Source organism: Talpa europaea, assembly GCF_964194135.1.
Source record: "Talpa europaea genome assembly, chromosome: 3".
NCBI classification, from domain to species: domain Eukaryota; kingdom Metazoa; phylum Chordata; class Mammalia; order Eulipotyphla; family Talpidae; genus Talpa; species Talpa europaea.
This window is the reverse complement of record NC_140069.1, coordinates 134,801,890-134,829,812: the sequence shown is the minus strand read 5'-3', so window position 1 is coordinate 134,829,812 and position 27,923 is coordinate 134,801,890. Positions and strand designations below refer to the sequence as shown.

Below are 27,923 nucleotides of genomic sequence, written 5' to 3'. Positions count from 1 at the left end.
CTATATTACTAAATAGAAATTCAGCTTGTTACAATGATTACTTTTTACTGCGGGTTCAGAACCAGGTCTGAATTTTGCTGCCCAGCTTTCTCCTCACAGAAGAGCGGGAGCCACAAATCCGAGAGCTGTTTCCCTGGTAACGCTCCAGCCTCGGTCCCGCCTCCCCTGCCCATTTCATCTTCTCGCGAGACGAGAGAGTCTCGCTCTTCCGGTAACTCCCGCCCAGCAAGCCCGGCGCCTTCCCTTTGGCGTTTGGCTTCGCGCATGTGCAGTAGGGAGTGGCGCGAGCCAGCGGCTTCCGGTCGAAGAACATGGTGCGTTTTCGGGGTCATGTTTGTGCTTCCTGGACGAGAAGTCCGCGCGGGACGTGGGGCTTCGGCGCCCGCCGATCTGCCTAGGGTTCCCCCAGAGTGGGATGTGGCCAGGCGTCCCACCATCCGTAGTGGGAGGGAGGAATGAAGCTGTAGGGCTTGCTCAAGTTTGTGCTGGTACAGCCAGGGAGGGAAGTTCCCCCACGGGGAGGTGTGACTTGGGGACTGGGTGGCGGGCGGGGTGCTGCTCCGTACTCAGTGGGGTACCACTCCTTGTAGCTGCCCTTAAACCTGTCTGTAAGCGATGAAACCTAGCAGAACAATGGAAATATAAACATCATTGTGGACCAAAACTGAATGCACACTTTCCCTCCACTCACCCTCTCATCCTTTTAAAACTTGGGGGTACTCGCCTTTTTAAAATTTAAATCCTAATAATTTAACAGCGACGCCAAATAGCTGGCAGCGTGCAGTGCTGTTATTTAGGATCAGACCAACAATGGCCTCCGCCTGAGGATGTAGGAGAGTTTTGTGGCTTATAGTTTTTGTGAAGTACTTACTGCTAAAACTTAGATTAGGCCCTGGGCCCCTGTGACATAATCCAAAATCACACTACAGACTAGTTGCAGACATAATCACCAACCCTTAAATTACAAAAATAAGACATTTTTATTTCGTGGAAATATTAATTTGTTCCAAGTGACCTGCCAGTTTTCTGTTGATTGCAAATGGCACCAATGAACTTGTAACCTAGGGGTTCCCTTTCATATGTTAAAATGTAAAACATTTTGGCAAGATACTTTAAAGATAAGGGGAAGTATGTGCAATTTTTAGTTACCTCTATAAAGGACACCACTTTGATTTCTTAGATGGAAAACTATTTACTTTGGGTTAATTCTTGTGTTTTTTGTTTCTGAATAGATGCAAGGGGAGCCAAGTCCCAGTGCTTCCCTTATTGACAGAACTATCAAGATGAGAAAAGAAACGGAAGCTAGGAAAGTGGTTTTAGCCTGGGGACTCCTAAATGTATCTGTAGCTGGAATGATATATACTGAAATGTAAGTTAATTAGCCACCCCCAACCCTACACCTCTCCTCCCTCCGTGAAAATGTTACGGAGCCAATTGGGTTTTGTGTGTTTTGATTTTTTTAAGTTACTGAAAAGACTTTCTAATTTTTTCAGGACTGGAAAATTGATTAGTTCATATTATAATGTGACATACTGGCCCCTCTGGTATATTGGTAAGTAATTTTTCACTGTAATTTGATTTACTACCAATGAAAGGTTTTGTTTAAATTTAATTGAACTTAGTATTCATTCCTTCACTCAATAAATATTTGATAGCCTTGCTGTGTTCCAGAATGTGGCACTAGGCAGAAAGGAAACAAGGTACCTGTCATCCTGGAAGGAATAGTCTAGTATAGAGGAGACAGTCAAATTAATAAACAATATGACTACAGGGAATTGTTGGTTCTGTAAAGAAAAAGTTTGGGCTGGTGAGATTTGTATTTGTTGTTCTCCCTCAAATGTCCTTCCTACTTCTCTACCTTTGTATCTCTCAAGACCAACCAGATTTCTAATCTCTTAATGCCTGCCTTGGAGTTCTTCATTCCTTTCTGTCTGCTTCACGAGATCTTGGGTATAAAGAGGCCTTCTAGCCCTGAAGTCTATGAGAGGGAGGTGGTGGGGCAAGTGAAAGAGCAAGACCTTTGGATCAGCAGGCCCAAATGAGAGTCATGGCTTCAGTAACTAGCATTATATTCTCCAAAAGTAACTTGAATTCTCTGCAGCTCTTGATTCATTGTACAGTGACCATGAAGTATTTATTGTGTAAACTTGAAGGATAAATGATAAACTCATTACACAAAATGGACATTAAATGGTACTTGTGAGGAATTAAGAGATAACTTTCAGTTTTCTGTTAATTTGCTAAAATAGGATTTTATTTCTCCCTTTTACCCTTTATTTTCCTAGTAAATTCTTGTTCTCTTCCAGAGCTTGCCCTAGCATCTCTCTTCAGCCTAAATGCCTTATTTGATTTTTGGAGATATTTCAAATATACTGTGGCACCAACAAGTCTGGTTGTTAGCCCTGAACAGCAAACACTTTTAGGTCTGAAAACAGCTGGTAAGTGTTTTATATCTCTTGCAAAGGTGGGGGAAAGGTTGGCAATAAATCTTTCTCAATTTAATTTTCTGTTTCATAGACTCAGTGGGAAGGAACTTCTAAGGCCATCTGGTTCAACTATATTAAACAGGTCTATAATAAATTGTCTTAAGACCAATGATTATCATTCCCACTTGAATGAGTTGAGTGCAGCTAACATTCAACAACCTGAGGAAAGTTTGTTCCATTATTTAATTGCAATTAAAATTAAATTTACTAACTTGCTGCATTAAGGCCGGTTTCTTATTTTGAAGCTAAGGAAATAGTATGTAATTTGTCATTTGGTGATAATACTTTGTAACTTAACAGCCAAGTTGCTTTTCCTTTTTCTTGAAGAAAAGTTCCTTAATTCTGTTCTCACAGAAATGTTATTGCTGTATGTACACACATACTTTATTATTGTTTTTTTTTTCCTTCTAGTTGTACAGACTACTCCTCCACATGATATGGCAGCAACCCAAATCCCTTCTTCTCTCCCCTCACCTTCAATTCAGGGACAGAGTGTGTTGAGTTATAGCCCATCTCGCTCACCTAGTACCAGCCCCAAGTTCACCACCAGCTGTATAACTGGATACAGCCCTCAGCTTCAAGGCCTGTCATCAGGTGGCAGTGGTTCTTATAGCCCTGGAATGACCTACTCTCCTGTCAGTGGATATAATAAGGTAGTGACTCTTTTTTTTCTCAGTCAACCACATTATTTTGAAATTGGGAACTCATTACTAAGTTCAGACTCTTCATTTCATCAATGAAGAAACTGAGCGGCAGTGGGCAATTGACTTGCCAATATCATCCACTTAAGAGCCATAAATACAACCCAGATTTCTTGACATTAGTCAGAAGTTTTTTATACCACATCTTAAAATGAAAGAAAAAATTTATATTTTACAAAGATAATGAACCTCAGTTCACCATCTAGGATCTTTCTGCAAGATCTTTTGAAGTTGAAACTATACTTTTTTTAGTTTCCTTTATTCATGTTCTTTCATTCTTTGCTGTTTTATATGAAACTTTTGTAAATCCTTATAGAATTTATATGATTTTCATCATGTTGGAGTAGTATCTTAGCCAAAAATTAGGCTTATCATAGAATTTAACTCTTAAGTGTGAGCACTTTCCATGGGATTTTTAAAAAACATAAAAATAGAAGTTTTAAATTTTTAGTAGTCAAATCTATCTTTTTCTCGTGCTTCTGTTTTAACTTTAAAAATTTTTAAACTTTGAGGATTGATTTTTCCGCCCTATCTATGATGTATGAGATGAAGGTTTTCTTGTTTGGGGTTTTTGCCAAAATAAATTAGTTTTCCAAATACCAATATATTAAGTAAATATTACCTTCATCATTTTGTGATTCTTCCTTTGCATTATATATATATTCTTATAGGGTCCTTTTCTGGGATGTCTTCTATTTCCCTGATATGTATTTTAGTGCTACATTTAGCAATGTCACTGTAGTGAGTATTAAGTGAATTAACAAATAATGTCAAACACTGCTGCTTGTTTTGTTTCAGAAATGGCTAAATGAGAGCTTATTACAAAAAGGAGTCACACCTACTACCAAAATACCAGGAAAGCATTTATTTTTAAATAAATAATCTTTCCTTATTTTAACTCTTTTTCTACCCATTCTTTTCCAGTGATTTCTTCTGCCTTGTTCATTGTTGAATTTACAAATTAAATGGAAAGAAATGATGAATTGAGATCTTTCACCTTATTAATCTTTCTTGTTCTAAAGTCTTAAATGATGTATTAAGAAAACATCAAAAGAAAGTACAGAAGACAAATATATATCAGGAAAACACAAAAGTAAGAGTTAGCAGTAGTATCACCAAAATACAATTTTAAAGGGAGAAAGCAATTTATCAGCCAAAAGGTCATTTTACATTGATGAAAGAAAGAAATAATAATAAATGTTACTGTCATGATCCTTATATATTATGTAATATAGCATAAACTTCAAGCTATGAAAAAAAATAAATTTAGTTTTAGTAGAAGACTAACTATCAATTTATGTCCACTAAAGTAGGCAGCATTAAGGATATGAAAGAAAAGATTTTCTTCTCACAATAATATATAATGTTAATACAATCCAGTCGGTTCTAATCCACCAACTTTTTGATGTGTTTCTAGAGTTTATGTACTGGTTTTTAAATTGTAGAAAAATAGGGCCTCCCAGCTGGCCAGGGAGATTCCCACATGGTGCGGCAGACCTCTCCTGTCGCACCTGCTTCTCCCCTCAGCAGTGCTTTCAGTCCATCTGCCTGTTCTGCTCCCCACTCTGTCTCTGGTGAATCCTCTCACCCTTCCGTGCCTCTGGCCGGTACCCCAGCTATTGTATAAATAAAAAATAAATTTTTATAAATAAATTATAGAAAAATAAATGAACCAAGAAAATTTTGAGTAAGAGTTGGGCTACTTTGCTCTTGCTATTGAAGCTTACTGATTAAAATATTATACCTCTGAGCAAAACTAAACCAGGGGATTTGAAAGGGGATTAACTTTTATTTTCAAACAGCATTAAAAGTTTTGTTAATCCTTAATTTGTTACAAACTAATAGAAATTGATTGTGAAACCCCAGTAGAAAAAAATGTGTCAATGTGCTAGAGTAAATAGTTAATAAAAGTAATGCCCATCACTAGTAATCTATTTCTAAAGTATTTAACACGGGCCTCCCTGGTGGTGCAAGGGGTTAAGCACAGCACTGTTAAGCTATCCGCAGCCTCTGCAACACGAGTTCAATTCCCAGCCAGTCAGGGAGCTACCCACATGGCATCAGACTGGTTTTTAAAATATAGAAAAATAGGGCCTCCCTGATGGTGCAGCAGGTTGAGCACAGCACTATGAAGCTGTCCACAGCCTCTGCAGCACGGGTTCAATTCCCAGCCGGCCAGGGAGATACCCACATGGCAAGGCAGACCTCTCCTGTCTTGCCCGCTGCTCCCCTCAGCAGTGTTTTCAGTAGTCTGCCTGTTCTGTTCCCTGCTCTGTCTCTGGTGAATTCTCTTACCCTCCCGCGCCTCTGGCCTGTACCCCAGTTCTTGTATAAATAAATCTTAAAAAAAAAAAAAGGCCTCCCTTGTGGCGCAAGGAGTTAAGACACAACCTATGAAGCTGTCTGCAACCTCTGTAGCATGAGTTCAATCCCCAGCTAGCCAGGGTGCAACGCACATGGTGCAGCAGACCTCTCCTGACTCACCCACTGCTCCCCTCAGCAGTATACTTTGGTCAATCTAACTGTTCTGTTCCCCACTCTGTCTCTGATGAATTCTCTCAGCCCCCCCACACCTCAGGCCTGCACCCCAGTTCTTGCATGCATAAATAAATCTTTAAAAAAAAAAGGTTTCATTATCCAGAGGTACCACAGCATTCATTTGGTGAAGGACATCATCTGGTGAAGGACATCTTGGTGGTTTACAAATATGGGCAATTATGAACAAAGCTACTCATACACCCCAATATAGGTTGCTCTGTGCACAGTCGCTAGGTTGCAAGGTGAGAATGTGTCAGTTTTGTAGAAAGGTGGCTGTCCCATTTTGCTATCCTACCAGCAGTGAATGTGTGTTCCTGTTGCTCCATCATGGCCATCTTTGGGTATTGGCAATGTTCTGGAGTTTGGTCGTTCTGCTTTGTGTGTTACTTTTTAAACGTCAAAAATCAAAGCAAAAATACATTTTACTGAAAGAAAAATAAAATAAAATTCTTTTATTTTGTTTAGTTGGCAAGCTATAGCCCCTCTCCTTCTTCTCCATACCCTGCCACTGTTGGACCAGTGGAGAGCAGTGGCTTGAGATCTCGCTACCGTTCTTCACCTACTGTCTATAACTCCCCCACGGACAAAGAAGACTACATGACAGACCTACGAACTTTGGATACTTTTCTTAGAAGTGAAGAGGAGAAACAGCATAGAGTTAAGCTGGGTACATATGTATTTTTTTTTTTAGATCTAATGTACACAATTATGTCACTGTATATGAACCCTATGAACCTTAGCCCATTATTTCCATTACTTTGTTACCCACAATTTAGTTTTAAGTGTCTTTCCTTGGGTACCTTAAGAGAAATGCATTTTGTTTTATATGTAATGTATTTTATGCCATTAGAATTAAGTTTGGGGCCTCCCTGGTGACATGGAGTTAAGTCTCAGCTCTATCATTCTATCACCTCTAAGGCCTGAGATTGATCTCTAGCCAGGGAGCTAACCCACACGTGGCGCAGCAGAATTCTGTCTTGCCCACTGCTCCTCTTAAACAGTGTGTTTCAGTAGGTCTGCCTGTTCTGCTCGCCACTCTGTCTTTGGTGAATCCTCTCACCCCACACACCTCGGGCCTATACCCCAGTTCTTCTATGCATAAATAAATAAAAATAAATCTTTTAAAAAAGAATTAAGGTTACCAGATTTAAGAAGTAAAATGTAGGTGAACTGAGTAATCTTGAGCCTTTCATCTATAAGAAAAAGATGGAAGCTTTTTCACATATGTCAAGTTAATAATTTCTACTAAATAGTTGAGGCCATAAAATGTTCTTGAAGTGGTTCATACCAAAATTTGAAGTGCTGTTTGGTCCCCTGTCAGGTAGTGCTTTGGGAGGTTGATGTGGCAGGAGAAAGCATACTTTTACTCTAGAAGTGCTGCTGTTTTTCAGAACATTTTTGAACTCATCTTTAGTTTACCTTGGGAAACAATGTTAGCAAGTCTTAATCTATTTGGGGTGGATTTGATTATTACAAAGTCAATTATTTGAAACCAAATTACATTATTGAACCGAGTAATGATTTTTCCCCCTCAGGAACTTTGACAGAAAGCACATTAGGTGCTAAAGCGTGGTCACGATGAGGAAGCGGGTTATTGGCCCATGACTCTTTGTGTCACTTGAAATCTCTTCATTGATTTTTAATTTAATTTTGCCTGAAAGTGCTACAAATGTCAAAGAAACAAATCAATATTATCTTGTTATTTGTTGATACATGCTTTTTCTTGTTTTTAAAAATTTGAGATAGTTCAGGTATATTGGAAATTATAAAGTATAACAGTACAGCATCTGTATTCTCTACACATCTTTTCCATATCCAGATATTTTCTCACTTCCAATTTTATTTCTTCTTTAACCTATAGTTGTTAGTGTTGCTTTTAACTTTCAAACATGAAATGAAAGCTTTGTTTATTTTCTTTCCTCTAAATGATTAACTTACTGTGACTAGAGATTCTGATCTGTACCGTATTAATTTTTTGAAAATTGCATTTAGACCTGCTCTATGATTGCTTTTTGCAGATGCTTCTTGATATTGTGAAAAAATGCATAGTCTCTAAATACTGGTGTTCATAGAATCAATTTTCATGATGGTGTTCTTAAATTCTTTGTCTTTTTATTTTTGTCTGCTTAATCTATTAGTTATTAAGAAAGAAAGGGTACTAAAAGCTCACATTGGCTGTCTCCCTTAAATGTCTCCTCTAAGTTAAAAATTAGCTCAATATTGGGTCGTTGGAAAAGTCATGATGCATTTTTGCATAGAAGAAATACGCCATGACTTTTCTGACCACACACACACACACACACACACACACAGAGATTTTTATCAGGCTTTTGCTTTCAAGTCTGTTGTGTCTAAAGTTAACACAGCTATACTAATTTTCTTTTGGTTAATGTTTTCCTCGCATATCTGTATCTATCCCTATATTTGTAACTCTTCTATACCTTTAGGTTTTGGGTAACTAAGTGTTTTGTACAAATTAATATGCAGATAATAAATGTTTTTGAGGAGTTGCTTTAAGACTATACAAATAGTCTTGAAGTCTTGATGAGTCTGTTCCTCATCAAATTTTTACTTACAAGTATTAACATCTTTGAGATTGTTTTCAAAATTACTTACTATGTTGGTCATTATCTATACTGATCCTTTTTATATGTTTTTTTTAAAGATTTATTTATTTATGCATGTAAGAGCTGGGGTACAGGCCAGAGATGCGGGGGGTGTGAGAGGATTCACCAGAGACAGTGGGGAACAGACTAGGCAGACTGACTGAAATACAATGCTGAGGGGAGCAGCGGGCAAGTCAGGAGAGGTCTGCTGCGCCATGTGGGTTGCTCCCGGCCGGCTGGGGATTGAACTTGTGCTGCAGAGGCTGTGGATTGCTTCATAGTGCAGCGCTTAACCCCTTGTGCCACCATGAAGGCCCTGATCCTTTTTATATTTTATAAACATTTTTATTCTGATAAAATGAGCCTTTTTTTAGAATATAATTCAGCGGTATTAAATACATTCACATTTTTAAGCAACCATCTTTTACATTTATGTCTTGGCATTCTATGGTTAGAATTTTTCCTCCTCCCTATTAGGTCATTTTAATGTAATATTTAGATTATCTCAGATTTGGCTAGTGGATCCTCTTTAAACTAGAGTTTGTGTACTTTTGACATGAAGCCATCAGTCTTTGAGGACTTTTTTTTTTAACTTTGTAGAATCAGAAGATATCCATTCCAGGCTTATCTTGTACTTTCTTTGGCTAACTCACTCTAGAGTCAGCCCGTTTCTCCAAGGAGGTGTGATTCCTTTAAGTGGTGAATATTTAGAAATGAATGTCTGGGTACTGGATATGCCATTGTTGATGGGACATAATTATTCTAGATTCTCTTAGCAGACAGCTAGGAAATATATATACATTCATACAAGAAACAAAAACATAAATATACACACATATTCATATGTCTTTCTTCATCCATCCATCCATATGTATTAAAAGCCATTAGTTTATAGTGATACCTTCAATTCCAGTCAAACTATCCAGGATTTATTCTAGCCTCTTCTCTCTTCATATTTGTAAATCCTTTCTCCAATAACAAGAAACCAGACGTTCATATCTACTCTTCCTTATTCACACCCTTTTTTTAACTGAACAGCCACTTCATCCCTAAATATTTCACATGCATATGCATCTCCTAAGAACAAGTCCAATTTTCCTTTTTGATGCTATATTATCATACTTAAGATAACACTGTTCCTCATATCCACATTTCTCGCAGTTGCCCAAGTAACCACCTGTGTAGCTTTTTTAAATTTTACTGATGGAGGATTCAGTCAGGGATCACAGATTGCCTTTAGTTGTCACACTTCTTTTTTCTTCTTTAATCTAGGGCATTTGTGTGTTCTTGTTTGCCTTTTTTTTTTTTTTTTAAAGATTTATTTATTTATCAAGCACTGGGTACAGTCAGAAGTGCAGGAGGGTGAGAGGATTCACCAGAGCCAGAGCAGGGAACATAACAGGTAGAATGATGAAATACACTGCTGAGGGGAGCAGTGGGCGAGACAGGAGAGGTCTGTGGTGCCATGCGGGACCCTCGCCAGCGGCCAGGGATCGAACTGGCGCTGCAGAGGCTGTGGGCAGCTTCGCAGCCCAGCGTTCAACCACTGCGCCACCGGGGAGGCCCTTGTTTGTCTTTTGTCCCTTATAACATTTACACTTTGAAGAAGTCAGGCTAGGTGTTTCGAAATTTTTTTTTTTTTTTTTGCAAGAATGCAGCTTAGGTGGTGTGTGTTCCTTTCAATGTGTCACATCAGGAGATACATGATATCAGTTTGTCCCTTTATTTTGTAACATTAAATTGAATCACTTGGCCACTGTGATGGTCACCTGATTTCCTCATCATAACTTTTCTTATATTAATAATCTATCATGTGGGGCCTCCCTGGTGGTTCAGCGGTTGAGCGCTGGGTTGCGAAGCTGCCCACAGCCTCTGCAGCACCAGTTCGATCCCCAGCTGCTCCCCGGCCACCGGAGGAGGGCCCCACATGGCGTGCAGACCTCTCCTGCCTCCCGCTGCTCCCCTCAGCAGTGTACTTCGGTCCTTCTGCCTGCTCTGCTGCCCGCTCTGGCTCTGGTGAATTTGCTCACCCTCCCGCGCTTCTGACTGTACCCAGTGCTTGCATAACTAAATAAATAAATCTTTTTTTAAAAAAAAAAAAAAAATAAATAAATCTTTTTTTAAAAAAATAAATAAATAAAATTCCTTGATTTTTAAAAAAAAATAATAATCTATCATGTGATTCTTTGAGGCATGTGACTGTCCTGTTCTCTAACAGCCTTCCACCCAGTTCGGCACTCACTGATGATCCTTTGCCAAATGACTTATTATAGTAGTGGTTACAAAATGAAGACTTTCTAATATTCTTATTTCTTCTACATTTAATAATTTGGCATTTTTCTATTAAGAGGAGCTCTCTGTTTTGCCCGTCATCCCACAGTCTTTCATTATAGTCACTTTGGACTCATGGTTAGTTCTGTCTCCAGCAGTGTCTAAATTGCTGTTTAGTTAACTCATTCCAGTTTTTTGTCATGGTTTTGTTCTCATTTTTTTCAAGTTTTACTTGATACCCTTTCATCTATTCCTGATTTATTTTAGAGTACCTTGTTATGTTTTCAACTTCTTAAAACTCTTCAGTCACTAAAAACATAATTTGTAAAAGTCTCTGTCCAGTAGTTCAATTGAAGTTTTGAAAGTTAAATATAAATATTTTTTGTTTTGTTGACTCTTATGCATCTTATACGCTTATTTCTTTGTGATTTATGTATTTTTATGTTTGTTTTGGTAAGCTCATCTTCAGTGCTGTTTTATGTGTGGTTTTGTCCTGTCCTGGGCAGGCTGGATGGAAGCTCTCTCTCCGTTTTTATATATGTGCCTGGTAGGTGCTTAAATAGTATCATTGATCTTGAACTTAAGACATTTCTAGACTTGGAGGTTCCTAGACCTCAACAGGTAGTGTAACTGGGTACTCTAAACCCACATGAAGATGGATCTATACCTTTTAAATTTCGGGGATTAAAAAAAATACTCTCAAAACAACCTGAGATAAATTTCCTTGTTATCTCTGGTGCCATTGGACAGATACTTTTTCTGTGGCCCTTTGAGATTCTTGGCATTATGTTAATGCAGGGAATGGAGGTAGAAGAAGGTCCGGTGCAATTCTTTACCTCTTCTGGACCCACATTCTTATCTCCCTTTCCCACCTGGACTCTGAAATACAAGCCGATAATTCCCACAAAATTCTCCAGAGCCACCACAGCATCAGCTCATGCATAGCCACTCTGATTTTCAATTCTTTCTTCATTTTAACCACTGATTATTTCTCCTTGGTTTTTACAAGTTCCATTCATCTAAATAATGTGTCTTACTTAGTAAACACTTTTAGGTATTTATAGTGAGAGATGTTTTAGGTTCTGCGGCTCATTATGTTGCCAGAATTCCAAATCTCTTGTATGCTTTGATTCTCAAGTCTGTGGGGTTCTCCAGCTACAGATTTGGGGCTGTTTTGTTGTGGTTGTGACTAGAGGGAGGCCCTATTCTGTCAGTGATTCTGTATATATTTTGCTTGTACTTTGGCTAATGTATAACAAATAGTAAAACCTCTTAATTCTATCATATTAATTCTTTTAAGCTTTGTAAAACTTGTTCCGTCATCTAAAACTAGTCTTCATTGAAAATTTTCTCAGGTTTAAGTTTTCTTTCAGAAAGCTTGGTTTTAATTTTTAAGTTAATAGTCAAAATGATTAATCAGAATAGCATAGCTTTGTGCTTTGTCGTAAACATGTCTCTTCCTTTTTTATTCCTTATTTATTCAATGTTTGTATTGTTCTAAAATTTGTTTTCATGACATTAATTTATTACTGTAAGTCAATTTAATCAGAAGTCCTACTTGGAAATTTAACTATATACTTTTTGTGATACTTTGTTACTCTGTTATTATTTATTCCAACATGGAACATATTGTTAGTCACCTAAGCTACTGTACAAGACTGACTGATCGTCAAAGTTTTGAGGCTATAAATTGAAATATTGCCATATATGTTCTCATGATTTCTCATCCTTTCCTGTAAACATCAGAAGAAAACCAGTTTTATTACTTTATAGGACTCCTTTTAGAAATTCTAATACGTTTTTTTTTAAAGAATTAGCTTTCTGTGATTTTTATATTTGGGTGCAAAGTGTCAGTAAATGTTTCAGGTAATAGTTAAATTCAGGAAAAATAATAACTTTCATAAGGATCATATAATTGTCTTTGAACACGTGCTACTTATTCAGGTAGTGTGCCAGATGCTAGGGAGAGCGAGACTGCCCTCGAAGAGCTTAAATTCTATTTGGGAAAAGAGACAACATACCTCCAAGTGTGATGAGTACTGTAGCAGAGGTCTCTGTGGGATTAGATCTCTGACCATAACTATTTGCATTTCCTCAAGTAAATTTACAAATTTAGAAGTGCAATCAGTCTCGTTTGCTATAACACAAGAATTACTCCAGGCTATATATAGAATATAATTTAGTACAGGGAAGAGTGAGATTAACTGCTAGTCCAAAGAGTAGTTTATTAATAGGAGACTGTAGTTATCCCATTCAGAAAAAGCTTCTAAAAATGCAGGAATTTCCTTAGCCTATTTATTTGTTTTGTTTTGTTTTTTTAAAGATTTATTTATTTATACAAGAACTGGGGCACAGTTCAGATGTGCGGGAGGGCAAGAGGACCCACCAAAGACAGAGCGGGGAACAAAACAGGCAAACTGATGAAATACACTACTGAGGGGAGCCACTGGCACGACAGGAGAGGTCTGCTGCTCCACGTGGGCTTCTCCCCAGCCGGCTGGCATCAAATCTGCACTGCAAAGGCTGCGGACAGCTTCACAGTGCGGTGCTCAACCACCTGCACCACCAGGGAGGCCCCCTTAGCCTGTTTATTTCTTGAAGAAATTTGTCTTTTGTTTCTCACTGAATCATTTGAAAGTCATACAGAATGAAACAAGCTTAATTTTACAACAACAATAAGCAGATAGCAGATACTGTCAGCCAACTACATGTCGTGACTATTAAACTGCACAGAAAATGTTCTAGCACAAGCAGTCTATGTTCTCTAAGGAAGGGACAGTGTTGGGGAGAAGAGAAGACCCTTGAGGTTTGGTCTTACTTGATTGCCCTGCTTAGGAAACTGGCTACCCAGTATTCGTGTGCTAGCTCAAGGTGTAAGCATTTCTGTAACAGACTGAAGCTCTTTACATTGACCATTACAGGGAGCCCAGATTCTACCTCACCTTCTACCAGTCCTACTTTCTGGAATTACAGTCGTTCTATGGGGGATTATGCACAGACTTTAAAGAAGTTTCAGTATCAGCTCGCTTGTAGATCTCAGGCCCCAAGTGCTAACAAAGATGAAGCCGATCTCAGTTCCAAACAAGCTGCAGAAGAGGTAAGTGGAAAATAAAAATGACTTACTATTTGTGATTTACAGCTTATTAGAAAGTCTGGAAGCTTTTTGTCCTGTAACCTCCACTTCTACTTCTAGACGCATAGCCTAGGAAAAGGAAAGGCTCCTATCTTACTTGTAAGCCCAAAACTGAATTATTGTATGTCTTATGCTTTATGGCACATAGTTGACATTAATGTCCTGCATAAAACATTTTTCTGCACTCATTATAAAGATTCACATATCTAATTGTACTTGATATATCCAAAACTCTTGCTTTTAAAGTACATTTGGATTAGAACACTTGACAGTCTGTAACTTCATCAGTTTGATACAGAATACAAGATTTTAATTTTGTTCTTAAAAGTAAGACCTGTGTTCCCTAAACATATTAACATAGGAATTTAAATATTTATCTACATGAGTAACAGCCAAGTTGGTAATAAGAATATTGTGTATTTCATAAATATTTTAAGATTTTTTTCCCCCAAAGTTTTTCACATAGTTCAGGGAAGATAATAACTGATTTGTAATAAATCAGTAATTGTTCATTTTAAACATTTTAAATAGGTTTGGGCAAGAGTGACTATGAATAGACAGCTTCTTGATCATATGGATTCATGGACAGCCAAGTTCAGAAACGTAAGTTCTGACATTACTCTTTGGACAATATTAGTACCTGTTAATATACAAGGTATGTTATTGGAATATCAGTTAGAGTTATCAATTATTGGAATATCAGAATTAATAAACTTAAATTTTAGGTGGTACATCTATAAGGCCAATATGACTTTTTTAACAATAATTATATTATTTTTTAATTGAGGTAGTGTTTGTATAAAGCACCCTATATGATTCAGACATGTAGGTTCACATCTCTTCAGATGTTTGTTGCCACACCATACCCATCACCTAGGCACCCATAATCCTCTACCATTGGGTCCCCTCCGTATTTTGCTACCTATCCCCTGCCTTCTGGTAGTCTCAGTTGTGCAGTCAGGGTTTTAAACATGACATTTATCTTATGGTATTCATTTTTGTGGGACTTTTTTCCTTCCATATTTAGTAAATCATTGTATCTTGAATTGATAAAGGAAATTAAGATGGCCATTTCCCAGTGTCTCAATTTTAGTTTTCAAAAGCTTTTCTGTCCAGTCTGTTATGTGTCCAGAATTGTAAGGGAAACAAATATGGTGGTGCAAAAGGCAGGCTGTTCCCTGTAGAGTGAGTTCACCTGGCAGCCCTGGCTCTTTCTCCCACTCTCCACAGTACCTGCGTGGCACAGGCTCTGCCGGACGGGTGCCCTGCTCCACTGCAGTCAGGCTGTGTTCATGGTCTATGCAGGTTGCCGCTTTGCATCCTTCCACACTTAGCCATCCGTTCTGCAGTTTCTAGAAATACATTAAAATCACTTGTACTCCTTTTTTAGTCTCTTTTACTATAACTTTAATAGGGCTGAAGAGGGAGTGGTGAAAAAATAGCAGCCTGCTTTCTTAAACCAGTAACCTGAACAGCTTTTTAAAAATAAATTTCTGAGCCCAACTCTAGAACTACCCAGTCAGACTTCCTGAGGATGAAGTCTAAATCTCTCTCCAGGAACCCTTAGACCATTCCTTTGCAGCTAAAGAGTGACTGGCAGGTAGGATGCATTTAATAAATATTGAAGATTGAATGGCTGAAGTAATCTCCTGGAACTGTATTATTTTTATATCTACTTTGAGGTTTGTCTAAAAATGCTAATATATTTAAAATATGAAATCTTGGTTGGAATATTAACTTAAAAGAATTACAGGTACAATCCCTTATCTGAATTCCATAGATGACAGTGTTCTGAATTTTTTTTTTTAAGATTTATTTATTTTTATACAAGAGCTGGGGTACAGGCCAGAGGCGCGGGAGGGTGAAAGGATTCACCAGAGACAGAGTCGGGAGCAGAACAGGCAGATGACCGAAATACACTGCTGAGGGGAGCAGCGGGCAAGGCAGGAAAGATCTGCTGCGCCATGCGGGCATCTCCCTGGCCAGCGAGGAATCGAACCTGCGCTGCAGAGGCTGCAGGACAGCTTCACAGCGCGGCGCTCAACCTGCTGCGCCACCGGGGAGGCCCTAAAATTGTTTTGAAAAGCAACATGTCTAGACCCTATATTTTTGTAATACCACTAGTGCAGTGATTAACATTCGGTAATCAACCACATTACTTTTCTGCAATAAAGCAAATGAATAGTTACACTAAGTGGGATAAAGTCTTTAAATAGCTTCATGAGGATTCAGGTCCAGGTCTTGCCAACATACCAAATTTCCTTGCTAAATGGATTCCCAAAAACGTTTGGTTTTTTGGGTTTGTTTTTTGTTGTTGTTTTTAATTCAGAATTTTGTATAAGGAATTGTAGGCTTGTGTTGCATCCTTCCATTTTTAGTTAAACAGAGACGTGGAAACAGAAGTAGTGATTGCAGTTGCTATGAGCACACATAACACACATGACACACCAGCAAACCAGATGGTGTTTCCTTGGACAGTCTTTCCACATCCAGAATGAGTTTGATATTAGCCTTGCAAATGGTGTTTAAAAATCCTTAGTCCTAAAGTAATATTGTAACATTCACACACTAGTTTCAAGTATAATAAATTTGCTTTTCTGTGGTTAGAGGATTGGGTGAGCCTGCTGGAAGTTAATCAAGTATGTTAGTTTGAAAATTGTCTTACCACAAATCAATATAAACACTACATGAATAACTGTTTGAATAATTACCCTAGAAATGTAAACTGAAGGTTATCCTTTAGCTTAGTATAATAATCATAAAATTTAAGAAAAACTTTACAGCTGAATGTTTCATCTTTCCTTCTGGAAAAAACAAGCATATGTTAGTTAAGCCTATTTACCTAATTATCTAGACTTCAGGTAGCTGCCACTTCAATTCTCTTTCACTATACTCACTTAATTTTCAAGTACAAAACAGTTGAACAGTTCTTGGAGTTCATTAAAAATAATTATTTGAGAGCTAACTTAGAATTATGTGTGTAAAATCTTTACTTGATTTCTTACTAGTGGATCAATGAGACAATATTAGTGCCACTTGTGCAAGAGATTGAGTCTGTCAGCACGCAGATGAGACGGATGGGTTGTCCAGAACTGCAAATAGGAGGTATGTGAAAATAGAGCCCAGCGTTTGATTTACCTTTAATGAATCTGCCAAGTGGAAAATTCCCTCTTGTAATGAGCTATTTAACCACTTCCTTTGTTATCTTGAGGTGAACAAAGAACCTGAATGTTACAATGTCTATAGGGTTTTACAAGTAGAACAATTTACCAAGATATGATTTACATTCCATGCAGTTCAACTGCTTAAAGTCTACAGTTCCAAGGTTTAAGTTGGACAACCATCACCACAATCAAATTCAGAATGTTTCATCACCCAAAAAAGAAAGCTCGTCATCTTTAGCAGCCTTCACCTGTTTCCCACCATCAGCCTTCCCTACAAAAATCATCAACATATTAATCGTTTATAGATTTGCCAAAATGGATTTGGCTGCTGCTTTTGGAGTATGTTTGTATGTTTTTACATTCTAGATAAATTAGATAATGCAGATTGTTAGATGAGCTATTATTACATTCACTTACTCTTTCAGCACCTCTCGAGTGCCTGTTCTGTGCTAGGAACTATTCTAGGTGTTGGGGACGTAGCAGTGAGCAGAATGCCACAGATCTCTCCATTAAGCTTTCTTTCTCACAGGTGAGACAGACAATAAACAAGATGAACCAGGTATATTAGATAGTGGCTAGTGCCGGAGAGGAAAACAGCACAGAGGAGGGGCGGGGGAAGGGGTTAGGGAAGACTTCACTGATTGTGTAAGGACATGAAGGCAGAGAAGACGCAGCTACTGGAATACAAAAGGAGGAGTATTTTAAGTTCTTTTAGAGACCCACATGAAGAATAATCCGTGTTCTGTGTGTTTCGTTTCCAACAGAGGCTAGCATTACTAGCTTGAAGCAAGCCGCATTGGTCAAAGCTCCTCTCATTCCAACTTTGAACACCATCGTGCAGTATCTCGACCTCACGCCCAATCAGGAATACTTGTTTGAAAGGATCAAAGGTAACTATTTATTGATTTGAAGAAAAGAACAAGCACTTTTTCATTACCTTGAGATTTTATATGTAAAGATGATTAGGAAAAAATGTTTTGAGGAAATTAAAAGTATTACTAAGTGTGATCCTGTGTTTTACAAATATATATTGAATTGTGACTGAATTAAGGCTTATACTTGAACAACTTTTGACTTTCATATGCTAACAGTGGTCAAAATAATGTAGTTAGCCTTGAATACATTAATTAAAAATTTTATATAGCGAAACAAATATGAGCTGAACAGAATTTTGTAACTATTTTACTTATTCTCTGTTCCTTATAATTTCATTGTGCTGATCCTTCTTGGCATTTTTATAATTCATATTTAATATGTTGCTTTCTTATTCTTTTGTTATATTCTTACTGTTTGTGGGGGAGTGTGATCTTCTAAGGAGACTGACTTGAGAATCAGGAACTTTACCTCTCTCATATTCCCAACACACTCTTTATGTCTTTCTACTTTTATTTGGATAAAAGTATAACTTTGTTATCATTAAAACAAGTTTTAGAAATACTTCATTATTCAAATTTATCACAAATCTTAATTTTGTGCCTCCTCTCTCCACTAGGTTTGGACTAAGGTTAAAGAGTAATCACTGACCATGATTTTTTTTTTATAACTTTAGATAAGAGGAATACACGTAAAGTTGGCAAAACAGTAGGCTCAACCCTCTTGTCTGTGTCACCCTGCCCCCAATAACCATCAGTCCCTGGGCAGTCCCTGTCCTTGCCATACCATACCCCTAGTTGCCTTTTCCCTTCATATGTTATTTGAAGAACTCCTGTGTATTGTTATCGTTCAACTGTAAACATTATCTCTAAAAGATAAGGCCTTTAAAAAACATAACCACATTACAATTATCACTCCTGAGATTTTTTGACAGCTTGTATTATGAAATGTTTAGCCAATATTCAAATTTCCAGCCAGTGTCCCTTTTTTGATGTTATTTATTGCCCCCTTTTTGATGTTATTTGTTTGAATTGGGACTCAGATAATATTCTGTTATGATTGGTTGATATGTTTAAGCTTATTTTAAGCTATAGATTTCCCTTCCATCCTTTTTTTTTTTTTTCCTTTGAAACTTGTTCAAAGAAATATATTGTTTGTCTGTAAAGTTTCCATTGGACTGCACTTTGTTGGATGCATCCCCATGGTATAGTTTTATATGATCTTCTGTCCTGTGTATTTCCTGTAAATTCAGGTTCCCGTTTTTTGGCAAAATTGTTTCATAAATTGGTAAGGTCTTTTGATCAAATATTTAAGATGACATGTTCTTTTCATTTTTTGCCTTTTGCATATTCATAGCTTCCTATATTTCTTTTTTGTTGTTAAAGAACTTTCTCAAGGTGGCTGTATGAGCTCATTTCGATGGAATAGAGGTGGAGATTTCAAGGGACGCAAGTGGGATACTGACCTCCCCACCGATTCTGCTGTAAGTTCCTAGTTTGTTTTTTCAGTTTATTATTGGATTTTGTGGTTTTATTTTTCTGTTATAAAACTATGTATTAAACAGAATTTTGGAATAAAGAATTGTACCAGCATCTTAACGCGAACATTGTTACTATTTTCATGTATTTTCTTTTTTTTTGATCCTTTACTGTTTTTATCTTTAATGTTTTTATCATAGTCATCATCATCCAGTATGTAAGATTTTTGTCTTCTGCAGTTTTTTGTTATAGTACAATCTTTTTTCATTATTATTCATTATTATATACTTATTTAACTTGTCTCTTATTTTAGACCTGAAACTTGGAGAAATGTGGTAGGGAAGAGATTTTGTTTTTTTATCTTAACTAATGTTACAAGCAATATCTTGGCTCATATTTCTTTCTTATTTGGATTATCACTAAAAAAGATTCTTAGAGTTAGATTTATGAGATCAAAGAGTATAAAATTTTTGAGCATTCAAGAGTTACAGTGACGGGCCTCCCCGGTGGCACAGCGGTTGAGCGCTGGGTTGCGAAGCTGCCCGCAGCCTCTGCAGCGCCGGTTTGATCCCCGGCTGCTCCCTGGCCACCAGAGGAGGGTCCCACATGGCGCGCTGACCTCTCCTGCCCACTGCTCCCCTCAGCAGTGTACTTCCGGTCCTTCTGCCTGCTCTGCTCCCCAATCTGGCTCTGGTAAATTCTCTCACCCTCCCGCGCTTCTGACTGTACCCAGTGCTTATATAAATAAATAAAGCTTTAAAATAAATAAATAAATAAAGCCATAATTAAAAAAAAAAGTTACAGTGACAATGAAAATGAAGTTTTAAATGTTGATATTCAGAGAATTGAGTGTGTGTTTTATCTTGATTTTGTTCAAACTCTATGAGTTTGATCAACTTTAACAGAAATCTAGCAATATCTAACTTTATTTTTTTTCCAAAGTTTTTTTTTTTTTTTTAAAGATCGATTTATTTATGCATACAAGTGCTGGCATGTGGGCCAGAGGTGTTGGGGGGCAGGGGAGTGAGAGGATTCACCAGAGACAGAGTGGCGAGCAGAACAGGCAGATTGACTGAAACACACTCTTGAGGGGAGCAGCGGGCAAGAGAGGAGAGGTTTGCTGCACCATGTGGGTCAGCTCCCTGGCTGGGCATCGAACTAATGCTACAGTAGCTATGGATTGCTTCATAGTGCTGACGCTTAACCACTTGTGCCACCAGGGAGGCCCAAGGAATATCTAACTTTTATCTTTTCTTTCTGTAGATTTCCTCTTACAGCCACTTGAAAGCATTTTTGTTAATTCTTTGTTTAGGGAAAATTTTTCAGTTGGAGTCCTTATAAAGCACAGATGTTTTTAAAAGACTATAACTGTGTTAGAATTTCATGCTGACTTTGAAAAATTGTTTTCTCTTTAGATCATCATGCATGTATTTTGCACCTATCTTGATTCCAGATTACCTCCACATCCTAAGTATCCTGACGGAAAAACATTTACTTCTCAGCATTTTGTTCAGACACCAAATAAGCCAGGTAGATGAACCCTTACCTGAAAGAATGCGTTGAAATTTTCACATGAAATGTTTCTGGTGGTTTTGTTGTTTAATGTAGTGTATTTCCTTTACAGATGTGACCAATGAAAATGTTTTTTGCATTTATCAGAGTGCTGTTAACCCTCCTCATTATGAGCTAATCTACCAGAGTCATATCTACAATCTTCCAAAGGTACGATTCTGTTCAGTAGTTGCTATTACAGAATGTCACGGATGGCTTGTTTTGATAATGTTTTTAAAATTACATTCTCTTGTTTATGGACTAGGTAAACTGTTAAAATTAAGGGAAATGTGTTTCCTGTATATCTTTTTTTTTTTAACCATAAAAGTAATATATACTTAATTTGGAAAAGTATAAAGAAAAGTAAGAAAAGTCATTCATTAGTCTTACTTAGAGGCAGCTATTGTTAAGATTTTAGTGTATTGTCTTTTTGATAAATTTCATTTTGGTCTTTGTGTTTTCTTATGGGTTGAATTCATTGTTTATGTAGTTTTATGTCCTTTTTAGAATTAACTTTATAACATAATTTTCCATGCCATTAAAAATCTAAATAAGAATAGTTTTTAATGGCTATAAAAACTTTGTAAAATTGTAACATAATTTATTTGACCATTCCCTTACTGCTGGACACTTTGGGTGTTTCTAATTCTTCATTATCATAAGTACTGCTGAATATTCATTTTTATGCTTATAACCATCTGCATTTTAGATAATTCGTTCATTCCAAAGTCCAAAAATCGAATTGTAGATCACAGAATTTTTTCAGTGTTTTTAAAATATATTACCATGTTACTTGATTTAAAAAATTACTGTACCAGGTTATACTCTGATCCAGATATTTTATTCTTAATTATAAACATCTATTTTCTTGATGACCTTTGTAGTTATTTTTGTTACCTGGATTTTTACTAAGAACTTTTACATTGACAGTAATTATAAATTGTGTTCTCTCTCAGCTCCCAGCAGAGTATATTAATTTCATTTGTTTCAAGTTTAATAATACATTTGTAAGTGTAAATATTTTTAGCCATTAGCATTCCTATGAGTGTCCATGCAAATCCTTTTTTTTCCCCCTAAAGAAACACTGTCTTTTAAAAATCATACCTCCTCAAGTTCTTGAGTAAAAGCACACTAAATCAGAGTAAACAGGTAAAAATCAGAGTAAAACAGGTAAATTGAAACTCTAATGTGAGGAGCTATATTGCAGATGAGAAATTATTTATATAATAGTTTGATATATTAGGGCTCACAAAATGTTGCCTTCAAGTCCCTAATAGATAAAATAAAGTTATTGTTTAATTTGTTACTTACACTGTAATTTGAAGTATAATTAAAAATTTTTAATCATCACTCTTGTTTCTGCTGTTAATGTTGGGGATAGAGCATTTTCGTGTGTAATGTACAGGAGCAACACCCTCTGGCTAACTCTCTGCCAGCCTCTATAAATGGTGCTCCCATCTCTGGAACAGCCCAATTTGTTTACTTTCTGCTCATCTTTCAGGTCTCAACTTTAAAATCTTTACTTCAGGAGGGATTCCCCGCCTCATGATTCCAGATCAGACACCCACTTATGTTCCCAAGGCAGCGTGTACTCCTCCTCCTCTCTTAGCATTCATACCCAATGTATTGTCATTCGTAGTTTACTCTCTGCCTTTCATACTAGACCTCAAGCTCTTTGATTATGTGGGTCTTCTGTCTTATTCACTGCAGTATTGCCACTTCCTAGCACAAAGTAGACACTTTGTTTAATAATGAACAAACATCTGAAGTACTTAGAATTCTGAATTAACAGAATGTGCATTGATAGGATTTGCATTTCCCTAACAGATTGAATTCTTTTTGGTTTGGTTTAAAATTATAGTCAGATAGTCATACAATGGTGATGGTTCATCTTTTTTTTGTTTTCATCTAGGGACGAAATAATATGTTTCACACATTATTAATGTTCCTCTACATCATAAAGACCAAAGAGTCAGGAATGCTTGGGTAGGTACTTATGCGTTAAAAACACAAGTACTTAATCTGCTTACTGTTTTCCTTCCTAAGGTAAGATTTTGCAAAAGTCACTATCATAGACTGAAAAGATTTGTGGACTGAGCAACAAGAGATACGGCTTGTAGTAGTAGCTGAGCCCTGGCACTAAGGACCTCTGCTATCTTGGGCATGTCTATTAATTCCCCAGAACCTCCAATTCCCAATTAGTAAAAAGGTAGTTAGACCACATCATAGGCTTTACAAATGTAACAACTCTGAGATCCCTATCAAGTTCTTATACTTCAAATTTGAAAAAACTACTAGTCTTTTTTTTCCCCAAACCATCCCACTTCAGATATAAAACTTTTGATATGCTTACACTATCAAGGAAACTGAGTCAGTGCCCATTCCACAATATTTTTAACTGGGATGGAAAAATGGGAATTGAATTGGTTACTTTGTTTAGTAGTAAAGCTCACATACTATTACAGTAAATTCAAACTCACTATCATTTGGTAATAAGAAATTTACTGTATTAAATAACATTTGAAGTAAGTGGACCCCGCCCAGCTAGTAAGTCTGGTCATGCAAGTCAGGGAGTCAAAACCTCTGCTCTAGGTTCAGCTCTGCCCACCCAGAGGCTCAGGAAAGGAAAAAAAGAAGAGCCTGGAGTAGAACACATTGGGGGTTCACCACAGTTCTGATAGGCATGCCTTGTGAGTTTTGTTTAGGCGTCCTGCTTTATACGTGCTCTGGCCTCCATTGTCCAGTACAGTAGCCATAGCCACAGGGGGCACTGAGCACTTGAAGCATGATGATTTGAATTGAGATGTGCTGATAATTGTAAAATAAAGAGACTGCAATTTGAAGACCTAGTAGCAAAAAATGCATAAAATAATACCTCAATAATTTTGGTTACATGTTGAAATATGTTGGGCTAAATGAAATATATTGTTAAAAGTTCATTTCACCTGTCTGTTTTTACCTTAATGTTTATTTGGTGTCCACTAGAAAAATTTAAACCATATGTATGGCTTACATTTGTGACTTAAATCACATTTTATTTCTAGCATGTCTTTAGAAAAAGCCAATATATACCCTTAAAGATATATATTGGAGGGCCTCCCCGGTGGCACAGCGGTTGAGCGCTGGGTTGCGAAGCTGCCCGCTGCCTCTGCAGCACCGGTTCCATCCCTGGCTGCTCCCCGGCCACCAGAGGAGGGTCCCACATGGCGCGCAGACCTCTCCTGCCGCCCGCTGCTCCCCTCAGCAGTGCACTTCGGTCCTTCTGCCTGCTCTGCTGCCCGCTCTGGCTCTGGTGAATTCTCTTACCCTCCCGCGCTTCTGACTGTACCCAGTGCTTGTATAAATAAATAAATAAATAAATAAATAAATAAATAAAATCTTAAAAAAAAAAAAGATATATATTGGATGCAAAGATTTAAAAAACCATAAATAGAAATTTATAAACAGTAGTTCTTTTATCCTATATTTCTTAAAAGAAGAAAGATTAAATAGGAAACTCACTTTGAGGGGCATCTAAAACTTAATTCAGTTCTCTTTATTTTTTAATTACAAAAATAATGCATGTTCAGTTATAGAAATGCTTAAAAGGTATAATAATGGATAAACTAGAAATTGAAAATTCCCCCTCTCATCAGCCTCTCTCAGTGCCCCTCCTTGAGGTACCCAGTGTTAATAGATAATAGTAGTTTCAGGTGTGTGTTTCCAGACTACTTCTGGGTATTATTCAGTTTGGTTTTTCATTATGTTTAAAAAATGTATTCTATCCAAATGTACTCTGACCTCCTTTTTCATCTACGGTGTATCTTGTATACTTCTGCGTATCAGTAAATGCAACTGTTTTTCCTAATATTTCTAGCAGCATTTAATCATAAATATGTGCATCTATATATTAGGTGAAATATGCTATAAATATTTTATGACTATTCTCCACTTAGCCATGTTTCTGAAAGCCATGTTTTTGAAATGAAGGATTAATTTAGAATATTTTAAATAATCAAGGAATTTTTGGTTTTAATTGAAAATGCATCTTTTCCTCTATAGGTCCAAGTTGATATTTGGGTGCATAAATGATCTGTCATCATCATAGCGTGAAGCTTGTGTTGAGTGCCATATATAGTTTGTAACAAGCATAAAAATGGAAAATTTTTGAAACTACTTAGTTGGGCAGTTTTAGTTTTGGCCAATTAGAGACCAAAGAGAATTAAAGCACTTCTCTTAATAAGCAAAACAATTTAGATTAAGATTATTAATATGTGTTTTATATATCTGGGATTTTTTTTAACCAACGGAGGGGCTTTGAGTTACTAATTTTTAAAATATGATTGACAGATATTTTTAATACATTGTAAAAACAATTAAAAAGTACTACCCTGTACCTTAAAGGAAATGAATGGCTCAAATATAATCCATTTGGAATCGTGCCCATAAAGCAGCAGATTGATTCAAATACACTATCTGTTCAGTGCCAGATATTTACACAGTTACTGGAATGAAATGAGTGTTTTACTTTTGGGAGAGGGGGGAGACCTAGACAGAATTGACTGCACAATAATTTAAATGTTCAGCAAAAGATACCGTAAGTAAAGCTTAAAGTTAAATCATAAACTGGGACAGAGCTTTATGGTTGCAATACATAAGGGATCCAAGTCAATATCCATCACATGTAAAAAGCATGTATATAATATGTATATATCTTTAATTTTTTTTTTAAGATTTATTTATTTATACAGGCACTGGGTATAGTCAGAAGCGTGGGAGGGTGAGAGAATTCACCAGAGCCAGAGCGGGGAGCAGAACAGTCAGACTGACAAAGTACACTGCTGAGGGGAGCAGCGGGCACAGCAGGAGAGGTCTGCGCACCATGTGGGACCCTCTCTGGCGGCTGGGGATTGAACTGGCACTGCAGAGAATGCGGGCAGCTTCGCAGCCCAGCACTCAACCACTGCACCACCGGGGGGCCCTTTTTAATTTTTTAAACATCCTTGTTTATTTTTTCACAATATAGGAATATGTGTCTTATATATAAATTAGAAAAATAGAAAATGATCTGACACAAAAGACGTTTTCACAGAAGAGTAATGCAAACAGCTAATAAACACACAAACGCTTAGTCTCATATACAAACAAACTAAAATATTTTTTTCTATCAAATTGAGATTGATCATTTACAGGGTTGGTGAGGGAGTAAGGAAATGGAAAAACACAGTTGACAAATGACCTGTTTGAAAGGCATTTTTGTAATCTGTACTTTTAATTTGTTGTCAAAATTAATACTCAATTTTAAGTCATATAGTACTAATGGTTCATGAAGGCAGTTCCCTGTGTCCCCCAAGCCCACTCCCCAGCTTTTTCTTCTGATACTATGCCCATAGTTTCACATAAAGTTATGTCGCTCTTGATTCTTCAGTTTTGGACATTTCAGGTTGATTTCTTGTTTTATTAGGCAAGAGGTTTATCTTAGGACCCTCTTTTCCCCTTATACTTTGAATACAGTCAGATTGCTCTCTGAAATAGAAGTAGATTTTTCCCTTTCTTACATGCAGTGTGGTTTAGTTTAAGCTCTGTATTAGTTAATACCCGTATGCAAGTTCACTAAACAATCCCTAATAATCAGTCAATTCCTAATTCAAATCAAAGAGAAAATTTTTTTTCTTTTAAAATTTATTTATTTATTTTATGCAAGAGCTGGGGTACAGGCCAGAGGCATAGGAGGGTGAGATGATTCACCAGAGACAGAATGGGGAGCAGAACAGGCAGACAACCAAAATACACTGCTGAGGGGAGCTGGGGGCGAGACAGGAGAGGTCTGCCACGCCATGTGGGAATATCACTGGCCGGCCGGGAATCGAACCGGCACTGCAAAGGCTGCGGACAGCTTCACAGTGCTGCACTCAACCCGCTGCGCCACCAGGGAGACCCCAAAGAGAACATTTTCTAAAAGGCCTAGCTAGCATCTCTATACCCTCCATCTTTTCAATTCAGTTGACACTTCCACTTTAATCTTTCTTGCTAAAATTATCCTGTTAACTCTATTATCTGGTGTAATACTTCTTCAGGTCCACTGAAAAGTTAATTTTCAACACTCCATAAAACCATTTATTCTAAATTTGGGTTTTAAGCACAGTTAAGAAAGTAATTACTGTTACAAGTATTCACCTGATAAACCATGTGTAACATAACTCATTGCAGAATAGCATTAAATGTCATCAATTAAACATGTATTCCTTGTTAAAACTCTTGCTTTCGTTATTTGAAATGTTTCAATGCTTGGCAGACAATTTCACTAAAACTTTTTTTCTCTCTACAGGAGAGTTAATCTTGGTCTATCTGGTGTGAATATTTTATGGATATTTGGCGAGTAGTGTGTCAATTCCAAGCATTTGGACTTTTATGGAACTGGACACAGAAGTTGAATGTAAGCATCTCGGAGTCATTGCCTCTTCTGAAGTAAGACAGTTGCATGTACTTTACAGACTCTTTGGATTTAACAAAATATTAGCTCTTGGGAAACTTCTTTGTGAAACTATCTCCATAACTACTTCTACACCACTAGATACTACCTGCAATTTTTTACAACATTTCAGGTTTTCAGTTAGGTATAAAACTGCAGTCCTTTAAGTTTTTGTTGACCAAAACAGTACAGTTCTTCCTTAATGAAATAAATATAAAGAGTCCATTTACATTGTAAGTCCCAAATGAGAATCATCTATCTGATTCTTCCTCACAAAAATGATTTTTTAATATCATTATTTAGTATAAAAACTTAAAAAGAAGCAAATTGCTAATTTAGGTGTTCTGTTTTTTGGGTTTTTTTTTTTTTTTTTTTTTTTTTTTAATCTCTGTCTTTCCCTAGTGTTCTGCAAATCAGCCTAAGGCCAATATTTAAAGAAATCAGAGAAATTTCTAAGTAATGTGTTAGACCATGTGTTTTTTTAAAGATTACCAAAAAAAGTTTGATAGTATTGGTGACTCTTGGATTAAATTTCACTGAAAGAATTAAACTATTTGGTTCTGAGTTAAGAGGCTGGGGACATCAAAAAAACTTTGGTTTTAAGAATGTTTGATTTTAACAATTCAGTTCTATTCTGTGATGTATTATTTTAATGTATTATTTTAATTATG

The 27,923-nt window shown here is 36.9% G+C and overlaps 1 protein-coding gene across 3 annotated transcripts; it reads left to right on the top strand.

Annotated features, from left to right (window-relative positions):
* Window positions 1-260: 260 nt before the first annotated feature.
* On the top strand, window positions 261-27,163 carry TMEM209 (transmembrane protein 209; the record flags this gene model as incomplete). Of its 3 annotated transcripts, none has more annotated exons than XM_084230386.1 (15): window positions 261-314; window positions 1,233-1,369; window positions 1,494-1,552; window positions 2,307-2,438; window positions 2,898-3,139; window positions 6,191-6,392; window positions 13,524-13,699; window positions 14,267-14,338; window positions 16,744-16,840; window positions 17,664-17,789; window positions 19,158-19,255; window positions 20,666-20,780; window positions 20,875-20,972; window positions 22,714-22,787; window positions 27,109-27,163. In XM_084230386.1, 15 exons carry the CDS (start codon window positions 312-314, stop codon window positions 27,161-27,163), a joined length of 1,686 nt encoding a protein of 561 aa, XP_084086512.1. The 3 variants fall into 3 exon arrangements, with proteins under 3 accessions (XP_084086512.1, XP_084086511.1, XP_084086510.1); XM_084230385.1 differs by lacking the exon at window positions 261-314 and adding an exon at window positions 404-478; XM_084230384.1 differs by lacking the exons at window positions 261-314; window positions 17,664-17,789.
* Window positions 27,164-27,923: the final 760 nt, after the last annotated feature.